The sequence below is a fragment of the Diadema setosum genome, chromosome 21 (assembly GCF_964275005.1).
Source record: "Diadema setosum chromosome 21, eeDiaSeto1, whole genome shotgun sequence".
Taxonomy (NCBI): Eukaryota; Metazoa; Echinodermata; class Echinoidea; order Diadematoida; family Diadematidae; genus Diadema; species Diadema setosum.
Window position 1 is genome coordinate 3,369,539 of NC_092705.1, and position 13,261 is coordinate 3,382,799.

The 13,261-nt window shown below is 39.9% G+C and overlaps 1 protein-coding gene across 1 annotated transcript in view; it reads left to right on the plus strand.

The window, feature by feature from the left end:
* Window positions 1-2,619: 2,619 nt before the first annotated feature.
* The window catches only part of LOC140244300 (ras-related protein Rap-2b-like), a 56,926-nt gene continuing 46,284 nt past the window's right edge, over window positions 2,620-13,261 (plus strand). Inside the window, exon 1 of the mRNA XM_072323943.1 lies at window positions 2,620-3,543. Within this exon, the coding sequence (XP_072180044.1) occupies window positions 2,965-3,522 (558 nt within the window). The 5' untranslated portion in view covers window positions 2,620-2,964 and the 3' untranslated portion in view covers window positions 3,523-3,543. The remainder of the gene's footprint in view (window positions 3,544-13,261) is intronic.

A 13,261-nucleotide genomic window follows, 5' to 3' on the forward strand; every position in this document is an offset into this window, starting at 1 on the left:
TTCCTGTGCTTGACCACCCTGCGCTTGACCGTCCTTGACGCTCTAAGTGCTGAGATCGAACGGATTCCAAACCTAGTTCGTATATCAGAGCTATGATATTGAAAGAAAAACAGTGATTATTGAGTGATGACTGTCGTGTTGGGAACATTATATTTTGTGACGGATAATTGACAGTTTTTCACATTCTAAAAAAGAAAGAAAGAAGAATTGACCAGTAGTAAATTTGGATGTCAACAGGCAATACCGTGTAAGCATGGATAGTTCTATACACCGACAACCATCCAAATGACGCATAACCTCCCCCCCCCCCCACACACACACACACACTATACATAGGCTCCCCACCTCTCTGTGTGTCTGTCTGTGTCTCACGCAACCAGCAAGACATACACGATCGTATACACCGCAATAAGCAATGGTGGCATCGTCTGACGGAACAACAATTACATCAAACAAAATCATTCAGGAAATATTAGATTTATACAGATGATTAATACATTTATATTTAATCTAGAATTGTATGCACGTTTCATATGGCGACTATCTAAAGCCAGCCAACGTGTCATTTTTCTCATCTATTACTTGCAACCGACATCCTACAAAGTCTAAACCATCTTATTGAGTGCTATGAAAGCTATCACGTGTCGCCATGCCAGGCAAATGGTTTAGGGTAGTCATTAACTCGTGAGGTATGGAATGCTGTTTATGCCTTTATTATCTGAATGCATTATGGACGCAGTATGCATTCCACACCTTGCTACAAGATGTACTGTGTACGACCTGAATGACGGTTAGAGAACATAAATGAATAGACATATCCATAGACGAGCGATTGATAGGTGTATTTTGTGCAATGCTCCACGCGACTTTTTATTCTTGAACGAAAGCAAGAGACGTAGTCGAATACCAAATCTAGCATGTCCTCTTTTTTTTTTTTTTCCGGAGCCTGCAGGGACATGCCTTATCCTAGTCGGTTCCATCATTAACTTGATTGTGGACAAAGGCAGTTGTTCTCGTCACTTGTGATTTGGAACCATCCTTAAAGCCACGACCAATAACCCGAGAGGGTGACGATGGTGAACTCACTGGCAAAATTTAGTTACTTACGAGGCGACGGATGGAGCTTCATATTGCAGAAAGGCAGAGAAAATGCTAGGTATTTTCTCAAATATACGTTATATTGTGTCAATGAGAATACAATGTAAATTATTAATAAGAGTTGCATCTTACTGATTTCTGAACTTCAAGTGGGTCTACATTAGCACTTGATCGAGGAAAATAATTTGCAGACAAATTACTCGTGAATCAAATTGGGACAAAATGATTTGCCCCGAATATTGAACTGAGTTATTTGAGACTATCTTTCCCATCGCTTATTCTTGTGAAACCAGGGGAGTTGTGGGTGATACGAACAGACGTGACCTTTTATTATCCGTCATTGCTGTCGTCACCCAGTAGGGCGAAGTCGCACCGTCTCCCATTGCGTTTGGCATGAATACAGCAGGTTGAATGTCAAACGACTGAGATTAGTACCACGATTTGAATGACTTAACAGTAATGGTTGTTGGTTTGTTCCTTCTCGTGACGTGTTCTGTTTCGGACCCCACTCAAACCACTCCTCGATTCGTAAAATTTCGGACGACAGCGGACGAACTCACGTCATCGTGCACAGCTAGCCAGGGAGTTTGGTATTATAGTGGAGAGCCAAACTCGATGTCGCATCACAGCAGAAAATTGCATAGCTCCCTCTATAGGGACGTCGCATCGCAACAGAAAGTTCCCAAATTATTAGGAGGGGAACCCTCTGACATTCGCTTTCTTTTGGCGCAATGGTCACAACTCATTAGATGCTCAATACTATAGGAAGTAAATTTACCGTCAGACAGCTATTACATACCCATGCAAAAACTATCTAGATTTCATTTGCACAAAGGTCTATGATCAGTTACTCAAAGTTTAAAGTTTACTCGTAGGCCCTACTTCATTTCACATTCACTACTTTGATAGAGAAAGTCCTCGTCACGATAAGTAAAGCAAATCCAGCTACAAGAAAACGTAAAACAAATACATAATATGAATCTATCATTTGCCTGTTTTAATCCCCACTCTTAAATTCAGAGCGACAGAAACACCCCATTTAATTCATTTCATTTAGACATGATTAATTCTTTTAGTATATGTTTCATTGTATACGACACAGAGAATATACACCCTGTGCATGACACGTCCCACCTCCCTGCTGTCGATATGCCGTGCATTGCATGCGACGTACTACACTAGTATGCACCACCGTGTTGACTGAGGGCGAAGGATCACACGCGCAACCAGCGTATGTATAATACACAGACTGTAAACACATAGGCGGCTTTCTGTGCTTGTAGCTAAAACGCGTCACGAAACTGTCTGCTGCATGCACAACATTCATTCAATACGGTTCCAGAACGTACACATTATGCATTTCGCAGCCTCGCTCGCGCTGTGCTAGCATGCTTTCAGTGTGAATACCGTGGCCGTGCGTTCGTACGTACGTACGTCCCAAAGAATGTGACTGGGTTGCCGTGATTTCCGGATCTGAAAGTGCCGTTTCTACTAAATTATGGCGGAATTTTACCGACAACATTACCGAAATCTGGACAGTTAATTACAGATGAAGAAAATATCGGCAATCAACTGCGATATCACTTTCCTGTGGATTATATTCGTGGAACTTTGTATCATCAGTAGCTTCTTCATAAAAAGTTTCACTTTGCACTCTGGAGGGACAATCGCTACAGTTCACTAACTTTGCCCATCGCCTTGTACAGCCGCCTACTGTGTGAGGAGCTTCCACGTACAGCTGTGCAATCTCACGGGCATTTCCACACTATAAACATCAGCGAGCTTGTGTATACTTGGCGTGCCTTTCCCTTGTCGCACGCTATCTATCCTACTTTTCCTTCGTCTTGGCCAAGGATTTAATCCAAAATGCGTGAATACAAAGTTGTGGTTCTTGGCAGTGGAGGTGTGGGCAAAAGTGCCCTAACTGTCCAGTTTGTCTCGGGCAATTTTGTGGAGAAATACGACCCCACAATCGAGGATTTCTACCGCAAAGCCATTGAGGTCGAAAATACAATGGCAATTTTGGAAATCTTGGATACGGCTGGAACGGAACAGTTCGCGTCGATGAGAGATTTATACATCAGAAATGGACAGGGTTTTCTCGTTGTTTACAGTGTTACGAGTAAACAATCCTTTGGAGATGTTCTAAATATTCGGGAGCAGATAGTGAGGGTGAAAGGAACAGACAGGGTCCCCATGGTTCTTGTTGGAAATAAGGCGGACTTGGAGCACGAGCGTCAGGTGCCCACCAGCGAAGGGATGATCCTCGCCAACCGATGGGGCGTGCCGTTCTATGAGAGCTCCGCTAAGAGCACGTTGAATGTAAACGATGTATTCGCAGACTGTGTTGTGGAGATCATGCATATACTTGCTCCACACAAACCAAGCAGTGGAGGGTGCTGTTCAAAGTGTGTTATTTTGTGATTTTGGAATCACAAATAATAGGTAAGTTTCAAATTGTGCAATTTTTATCAACCTCTAACTCGAGTTACATAGGCCTAGATTTCATTTGTACCCAAAAAAAAAAGAAAGACAAAATGAATGAAAAAATATTTAACTTATGAATTTTGAATATTTATTAAATTTATTAAAAAGGATGTCATTGACATTGAGAAGCTACTGAGGTCTCTCTTGTTTAGTAATGCAAGCAAGCCGCCCGTAATTCAATCATAAATGCCATCCAAAATTTGACTGCCGACTATAAACTAGCTAGAACTCTACTTGTACATCAACATGCCGCTTTTGTGTGCAGTCGAATTTTGGCACTGGAGGTCACACCTTGGTGCAGGTTTTTTAGTACAAATAAGAAATAAATTTCCCATTACAGTGCAGTGAGTGATGTTATTGATAATACAGTGTATATCAACAATCATAGCAAGGACGGTTGAGTAATGAAAAGGACTACAACAGCTAATGTAACAGAATGCCAATAGAATTAATTTCTGAACTACATAGGTGTGTACAATGTATTCTATACTATTTATAGCGCTGGAGAAATACTGAAACATATCAATCTATGAGTATGACTATGGAAACACTTCATTATGCCTGCCCCCCCCCCCCATTTTTTCCTTACCACTGTACACTACCTGACCCCTATTATCTTATGCACAGATGCACAAACATGTACAATCATAAAATATCATTTAAAAGAGACATGTCAACAAGCTAGTATGCCCAATATAGTCGAGAAATCACAGAGTATTACAGTCAGATTGCAGGTCATTGCAGACATTGCTACTGAATGACGCATATTATAAAAATGTGTTTGTACGTACTAGTACAGTGTATATACGATACTTTTTAATAAAGGGTTGACTTTGTCTGCACATGCTAAAAAATGAGGGATATTTCATGTTTGCATGGGGGGGGGGGCGTGTACATTTTATAGAGTAAAATTCGTGAAAAAAGAAAGAAGAAAAATACTACTAGAGCTTCTCGAGCATTGTCATTACAGACACGAAGCCTTTTTAGGGCTCCCAGGATAACATCCCCGGTACATGCTGCTTAATCCTTTGGTCACGTTCTGACATCTCAATTCTTATTCTCTCTTTATGAAGTCTGGAAAGCACATGACGTGGGTACATGTAAGGCATCTAGTGCTTGTGGCTTCTATTGTTGTTGTTTTTTTTTAAATCATCCATTACATTTGTAGCTTCTGCGGCTGTTTGCTTCATTGCCCTACTAGAGTCTAGAGTCACCTTGATTTATGATTGGGTGAAAGATTATGAAGCTTGCTGTAATATACAAACTGTAGGCCAACATTTAAATCGCAGTGCAAGAATGGGGCTCAGGCAATATTTAATATCAGTGCTGTTACTTTAACTTTATTACATGTGATTTATGAAATTGTTATTGTTTTTTTTTTAGGAAAATAAGCTGTACATGTCTCACATGCCTGGATTTGAATTGATCAGTAATTTTTGGCAAACATTTTTGGGCAAAATTTGAATTGAATTCAAAATCCATTGTGATACTCTATCTGTTCAGAATACACAAAAAGTAAACAGGTTCGTTATGTACATATGTACACTGCAAGGATTAATAGTTATGTAGTTTACTTTATTTTGAGTTCATAACTTGACCTCTGTTGGGATAAGTCACTTGAGTGTAGAAAAAACAGCTTGGATAAACATTGACCTCTTCTCCTTATCTACTTCTGTGCAGGCAGGCACTGTTGGCTGACGCCCAATGCAATACACACCCACAATAGTAGCCATACGTAGAGATTTTGCCTCATCAATTTGGCAGTGCAGAATGCTTATCTTTCTTGGGGGGGGGGGGGGGAGGGGACAGGATATAAATGCACCTGAAAACATTCAAAATTTGATGTACTGTACATGTACACAAAAGTAGATTTTACTGTAATCAGTCTTGTTCAGACCTCTCGTAGTTTGATACCAAGAATAAATCATTGTCGTCTTGTAATATTTGTATTCTGTTGAAACCGACATACAATGTATAGCAAATAGATAGTTTTAAGAAAAAAAAAAGAAAGAATTTCCTCACAAAATTCATAGATTGTCATTATGTACACTGTACATTGTGCATGTAGGCCTATATACAACTGTGCATGTAGGCCTGTATACACTGTACATCCACACAAAAAATTGAAAGCATTTATTGTGTAGACATTTTTAAAAAGTGTAAGGCCAGTTCGCCTGGTGATTATGGCAAAAAACATAATCCCCTGACTGTACTCGTATTATAGTCGAAAGAAAAATGCCACTAAATTGGAATGTCAGCAAGCATTTGGCAATATGACTGGAGAGAGACTAGTTGATGCCAAGGTCATGTGACCATGATCATTCAACCAATCAGTTTGATCAATGCTCATACTCTAGGCCTACATACAGTATATACATGTATAGTGTTTGATTGATACTACATGTAAACCTTGAAGGTCAGACAATATCCCGATACTGTACTTTGTGTTGAGGTTGTTTATTTGTAAATTGTCAGGGAAACAAAGATTGGGGGGGGGGGTTACAGTATGTACATGTAGTTGATGGAATAGTTATGTGGCCTTGCTATACCTACAGTATAAATTGTCCATGAATGTACGATGTGCAGTTGTGTACATTGTACAGATTACTGGCTGTTGTATTGTTTTTACTCTCTGTATACTTTTGTTTGCATTGTCAGTATGCAAGTGGCCATGTACAAGTAGATTTCATTATAAGCCACCTCATTGAGATTGAAGCCCTTAAAACTACAGTGTGCTTTCAGTTTTAGGTCTAGTCTCGAGATTCTTTTTTTTTTTTTTTTTTTTTTTTTTTTAAGCAAAACTAATGAATTAGTTTACCCACAGAACATTTTCACCGGGATTGTCTAATTGCTATCAGTGCACTGTAAACCAAGTGGGTACATGTACATGGAACATTACAATGTACAGTGTGTGTTCACATAACACGGAAGTTTGTATACTGTATGCACATGTACTCTAAAATTATTTTTAGAGTACAGTCAGAATTTACGCATGCAATGTAGTTAAAACATTCTAAAACTGTAGAAACTGTATTTTAGGTAAAATACAGTTGCTGTACTTGTATACCAACTTGTTGGCTTGTTCAAGACAACACAGTGTATCACTGTTAGTATAGCCCTGCCTGTGAAACGTACAAAATACTATACCTTTATTAATGCCCATTCCACTACTCCTGCTATTTTGTGAAAAATCGCAGATCAGATAATATCAAATCACGTATGAAGGTCGTGGGTTAGATAATTACATACACATGTTGTTGTACACTGTACTGTACATGTACATTGTACACCAAAATACTTAGGTGTGGGAAATGAGTGCCAGATGTACGTACATGTATGTAATGTAGGTACAAGTAAATTGCATGGTGTAAAAGCCTACATGGACATATGGTGTAAACACTATGCCTCATGTATTACTGAACACCTGTACATTTGTAGCACTAGAGTAGCAGTAGCCCTGTATTTGAGTTTGACACTTTTGATTCAGGACATGAATTTCTGCAGTTTGTAAGGGCAGCTGGTTCGGATTGTGCTTTTGTATTAAAGATGGAGGGGTTTGATTCAGAGAAATCATACTTCTTCAATCCATTGTCGTCATGCGAGACAAAAGTTTCCTACAATGTCCTTTAATGCTTCCTATGCCAATGAGCCAAATGTGCATAAATTTCACAAACATAATGGACAGGAGATGAATATTGTGTAGCAGGCAGAGGGTTAATCAACACATTGATGGAGTGACAGCAAGTCTATCAGATCCTAAGCAGGGGTTCTTTAATTTACTAATGAGTAATGTTTGTATTATACAAGGAAGATGCATTAAAGAAAAAATAAACAAAGAAACAAACACACACTAATGAATGTCATTGTGGGATTATGGCAACTTCAGTTGCTGCGTACATGTACATTGTGAGAGATTATACAGCTGTACAGTGTACAAACTTGCATACAACTCATCTTTAACCTCTGAATGCATGCTGCAATTTGTTTTTATTTCATGAGATTAAAACTAGTTTATTGGAGCACAATTTGTGGGGTACTTCAGTTTTATGCAGGTTCTTGGAGTGGGTCAAAGTCATTATTTTGCCATAAGCAAGTTGTACACAAATGTAACATATTTTATGTCTTGCGTGTTTTAGATACATGTAATTGCCACAAGGTACCTGGTAATATCTCTTTGCACACAAGTTCAACTTGTAAGATGCAGTTTGAAACCATTGAGCTACCGGTTTACAGTACATGAAACCGTGCACACTTTTAACGAAGTTTATTATATGGGTCGTCTTCCATCCCTTAATGTGCCAATTTCATATCCATGCTCAGAATGATGCACTTACACTACTTGTACTTGTACTTGTACTACTACCAGGATAAAGGAGGTGCCCACTCATACAGGAAGGAATTCAATGGTATTCAGGAAGAATGTATACAAAATGTACATACACTGTAGGCCTACACGGTGTACACGTACTATAAAATGAACATTATACATATACACTTGTGTACAGTACCTCAAATCATCACATGTTTATTTTGCGTGGAGAACATCAGACATTCCAGTGGGTACAATGCCTTTGTGTGCGAAAGTACCATTGTCTCACCACTGCAGTTGTCAATGAGGGAAAATAGGATGCCCACGTATAAAGTGTACACTTTACACTTGTGTGGTTGGGGTGCAATTTTTACGTTTTGTATGCACCGTATCTTGCACATCAAAATAAAATAGGCACAGTTGTGTGACAATATGTGTACAATTGTACCTCTGCACTAGCCATGACTGGTCTCCTAGTGTACCACACTTTAGGGTGAAACACAAATATAAAAGTTTTTAGTTGCTGTTTGTTTGCATAATAGGAAAGGAATGCATTGTGCACTCAGTGATTTCCAGTGAATGTGGGTGTGGACATTGCTAACAAGCGAAGTTAGTGGCTCTGTAATACCACATACACTTCCCTGTAACCTATCTTGGTGCTGCACAGCACGACTCCTGTGCGCCTCAGATACAAAGTGTTGGCCTTAAACAAGAGAATTAGTCACACAAGGATAGCGTGAGATTGTTTTCCAAGTGGAAGTCGACTCCAGTGACTCAAAAAGCAACTATTCGGGAAGTCACTGCCACACACAGGCTCAGTCACTGGCACTGGAGTCTTACCCTGCGTACAGTTTGGCCCTCGGCTATGTGCCGTTATCTTTGGGTGGCTCCCATCACGTACAATGGCATATATGACAAATGAATATGATGGCCTAGCCTCTTCTCAGATGTTTGCGTAGTCACAATTACAGGGTAATTGTACTGTACATTTACATGTAGCTTGACAAAGCCAGTTGTACATGTAATTGTACAACTGTAAACCTTGTGGCTTAATTTTTTTTTCTTCTTCTTTTTTCTTTTTTTTTTTTTTTGCTCTTTTCATGCTCTGCTCTAAAGTCTGTATGAACAATGATTCATATTTGAACTCTGTGTTACCAAAGGAAAAGTTTTTTTTTTTTTTTTTTTTCTGCGCAAGCAGTGAGGCATAGGACATTTAATACACCATGCCAGCCATGCTGGATAACTGGCAGTAACCCAAAACCTTGCTGGAGACTTTCCCAAACTTACATTTCCTGGTGTACAATGGTCTGCACTACAGTAGATGTGCAGTATGGAAAATCAAGGTCATAAATCATGAATGCAACCCAGCAATTTTCATTGTAATGGAGGCTTAAATATAAAATACATTAAACAGTGGTCTTTCATTTCTGTTTCAACTAAAGTGGAGTTTATCAGCAACATTTAGTAGACTTGCTATGCAACACATACCAATTTATGTCACCTGCTGCATACAAATTTACAGTACAATGTATACTACAGTAGGCCTCCAGTGATACTAAAAATACATGTAGGCAAGTTTTGAAAGTTGTTTGTGAGATATTCTTACGTACAATGTAAGCTTTCTCTACAGAACCAGGAAACTTCTCTCTCTCTCTCCCTCTCTTTTCCATGCTCGGAATCAAAACAAAGTGTATAGTACAATTGTATGTGTGTGTGTGTGTGTGTATGTGTGTGTGTGTGTGTGTGTGTACATTGTCGGGGGAAAAGAGAGGGGGTGGGAGAGTTTTCATGAAAGTAGTGTCTTGAAAAAAGGCTAGGACCTGGTCCATTGCTCACCGCTGGTCTCCTGACAGCTGTCTGGCGGAGCCCCCATGACCCAGGTCAACTCATCATATATTTTCCCCCCACCATGTCTCGAGCGACAGAGGGTTTCCTCGCTGTGTGGGATTTCTGAACCAATGCGTAATGTACGTTGTCTTGCAAATGGGGCTGCAGTAGGAATAATGCCCTTTTGAAAGGCCTCCCTTACTGTCCAGAATAATCCCTATTGTTGACACCTTTATTTAAAACTGCATATTTTAGGATACTTATTGTCTACCTCAACATAATTGATGCCACTACAGTAGAGTCTATTTGCAGATAACCAGTCTGGTGCTTTCTGTGACCACAGCACTAGGCAGTTTTTGCAGACTCACAGACTGCTAAGAAGAAAAGGAAGCTCATAATCTTGACAACTGACAAGGAGATGTGTTTGGAAAATGAGACATTGATTAGCACAACACAAGAGAAGGAATGACCCCGGGCTGTATCAACGATGCACTTGGGTGGCTTGTAGTGAAACTATCCTCCCGCACTTGATATCATTGAATCATACCACGTACACCAGTGTACCCAGATCATTGTTTCTGACATCAGAGCTCTGCACCACAGATTGTCTCCGTGGCAACATGACCATGGATTGTTTGTGAATGTTTGATGTGATATAAAATCCAGTCAACTGAGCTACATGAAGAGCTGTTGTACACGTATGTGCAGTACGTACTGTCTACACCTTCATTTATTATGTCACAAAACAGAATTCTACACGTACACACTTGAGTAGATGGTCATGATCAATACTTTAATACAAATGTACCATATCAATAGGCCCTACTCAAGAATCGACATACCGGTACATGTAGGGCCCTACAGAGATTCATGCAGTTGAATTCAGTTCAGATATGATTGATTGCACAAGTGTACTTGTGTTATATGTTTGTGCAAGTAATGCAGCAATGATGTCAGATCCCTCTTTCTCCATTGTAAAAATCAAAAAAAAAAAAAAAACCAGGGAGAAACTACGAGAGTAGCAAAATTATGGTCTGAAATTCTGAGCACTCAACCTCCTTTAAAAAACCGGAATAGAAATTTAATTTTTGTATGGTACCAATATCATGTACAGTAGGCCCTATAAATGGGCTGTTCTAGTATATAGGTTGTTTGCCCTTTTTTATGCATGGTGGTACAGACACTTCTACTATGAAAACTTTTTTCTCCCTCTTGCCTTGATATGCATTTGGGAGAAAAGGGCCCCATACAGTAATAACAGGCAATTTCCTAGTCATTTTCCTTATGAAGTCCAGCAGTAGAGGCTTTTTGTTGCCCTGGGCTAGTGGTTGGGTGGGTTTGTTTGTAGCACCCTAATGTAGAACTCTGAAATCCCAGTTTCTTGCATCGAGACTTTCAGTACTAAAGGACAAGTGGCCACCTTCTCTGCATTCAGTGAGAATTCTTAATGGTTAGATGTAATGAAGACATGAGGATGACATGACTTTAGCTGTCTTAATGCTTTTAAAGTGAAGCCAAGGGACAAGCGGTTCCTTGGTATTGATTGGTGATTAGTGACTGGTGACGAGGAGCAGTGGGTCATCTAAAGTGCACGAACTAACACATAATCATCATTTACAGGCTTGATGACGGCGGGCCCGGCTGGCTTGCTTCAAGCCGAGACAAATTCTGCTCGGACCCGGGAGGCCCATGATGTGCAGAACTCGGCCATGCATTATGCACCGTCACAGCCTGTGTTTTTATGAAGCTGTCGTTTGGGAGCAGTATGAGATATTTCATGGCTAATTTCCCCTTCGTGCTCTGAAGAATTTTGACAACAGATTGCAGAGTTTGCTTCAAGAGAGTGCGTGTGCTCATAATGTCGTTGTTTTATTCTCTCAATCTCTTTTCCTCCTTTGTCTGTCCCTGTCTACAATGTCTGTAGCTCCCTGCCAGTAATTATGATTCAGTGGTGTAATGTTTGATTGGATACCAGAGTTTGATAGATTGGAACAAGGGAAAATGTTTCCCTGACAGTTAAGGGTATTGCACTGTATTGCTGCACATGATACTGGCTGTGAAGCACACAGTGTGGCTTTGATTCCATGACATCTTGCCTACAGAAGAGAAACCCAATATCACTCCCTGTGCAGTCCCCCTCCCGTCATCGATTTCCACCCCCTTTTTCTGATATTCGTGGAAGCCGAAGTGAAACCTCAGACGAAGCTTCCCCCCAGCAGTGGCGCTTTTGTAACATCGGAGACGGTGGGCAGGGCTGCATCCGTGTCATCCACATCCCACATGCCTGCCACAGTCAAGCAGATGAACGTGTCAACTTCGGTTCACCGGAGGTCATATCCTGCATTGGAGGATGATATTCAGGTCAAATGCCGGAAATGATGACATTTTCCAGACTCTCTTTGTGTGTAGAGCACATCATGAAGTGTGTTGGCTTACATGTATCATGTTTGTACATAGCACCACAATCATAAATGGGTAGGTACTGTAGGCCCCCTCGCTCTTCAGACATGAGGAATGTGCTGTGGCGCTGGAGTCCCATTGAACTTTAATATTTGGATAATTTGTATCACCCGCTGATAATCAGAGTTCACAGACGGGTATGATGGACTCTGCACAAATCTGCAACTGATGTCCTGCAAACACTCATCTTTTGCCATGTACACATTTTCATCAGAGTTCACAGACGGGTATGAAGGACTCTACACAAATCTGCAACTGATGTCCTGCAAACACTCATCTTTTGGCATACACATTTTCATTAGGGAATACCTTTAGGTATTGGAAAACAAATCACAAATTATTAAGTCAGTTTTCCTTCCATTTTAATATGCTCTATCATTGTATAAAGCGAGGGTTTGATTACTTCTGAATGACAGAATAGTGAAGATCTCGGTGTTGTACTTTACCAAAGGAAGGGGGGGGGGGGGGGTTGGAGGATTTTATAGGGCCTACATGCAATGTACCTGGTACACTGGAATGAAATATTATGTTGATGAAAAACGAATCATACAGGACAGGTCTGTACTACAGTAGTTCTCTGTCTTACTGGTACAATGTACTTTCAATTTTCTTCACACCACAGCTTCATCTCTGTACATGTATAAAAACAGAATGACATCACATACTGTACAGTACAGTGCACAGCACATTGTACATGCAGGTCTACATAGAATATTTTACCATACATATGCTGTACACTAAATTGTAGTACTTTAAAGTGTCATTTTTAACTCAAACTTCAAACTGTTGTTCATATGGTGTAACAGGATAGGTAACTTTTCAGGATTTTTTTCCCAGGAACTTGTTACCATCTATGTTTTTCTCTCTTTGTTTTATTTTGAAGTTTTCATACACGTAGCTCCCTTGAATTTGTAAAGATACTTTTTCTATTTCCTCAACACATTTTAAGTTTGTTCCCCCCCCCCAACTAAATACAGATGTTTGAATATGATAGAAATTCTGTTGTAAATTCTAGGTTTGTGGTCTCACAAAATTGTGTGTGTGTTGTTTTTATATTTGATTTTTAAATACTATTTTGTT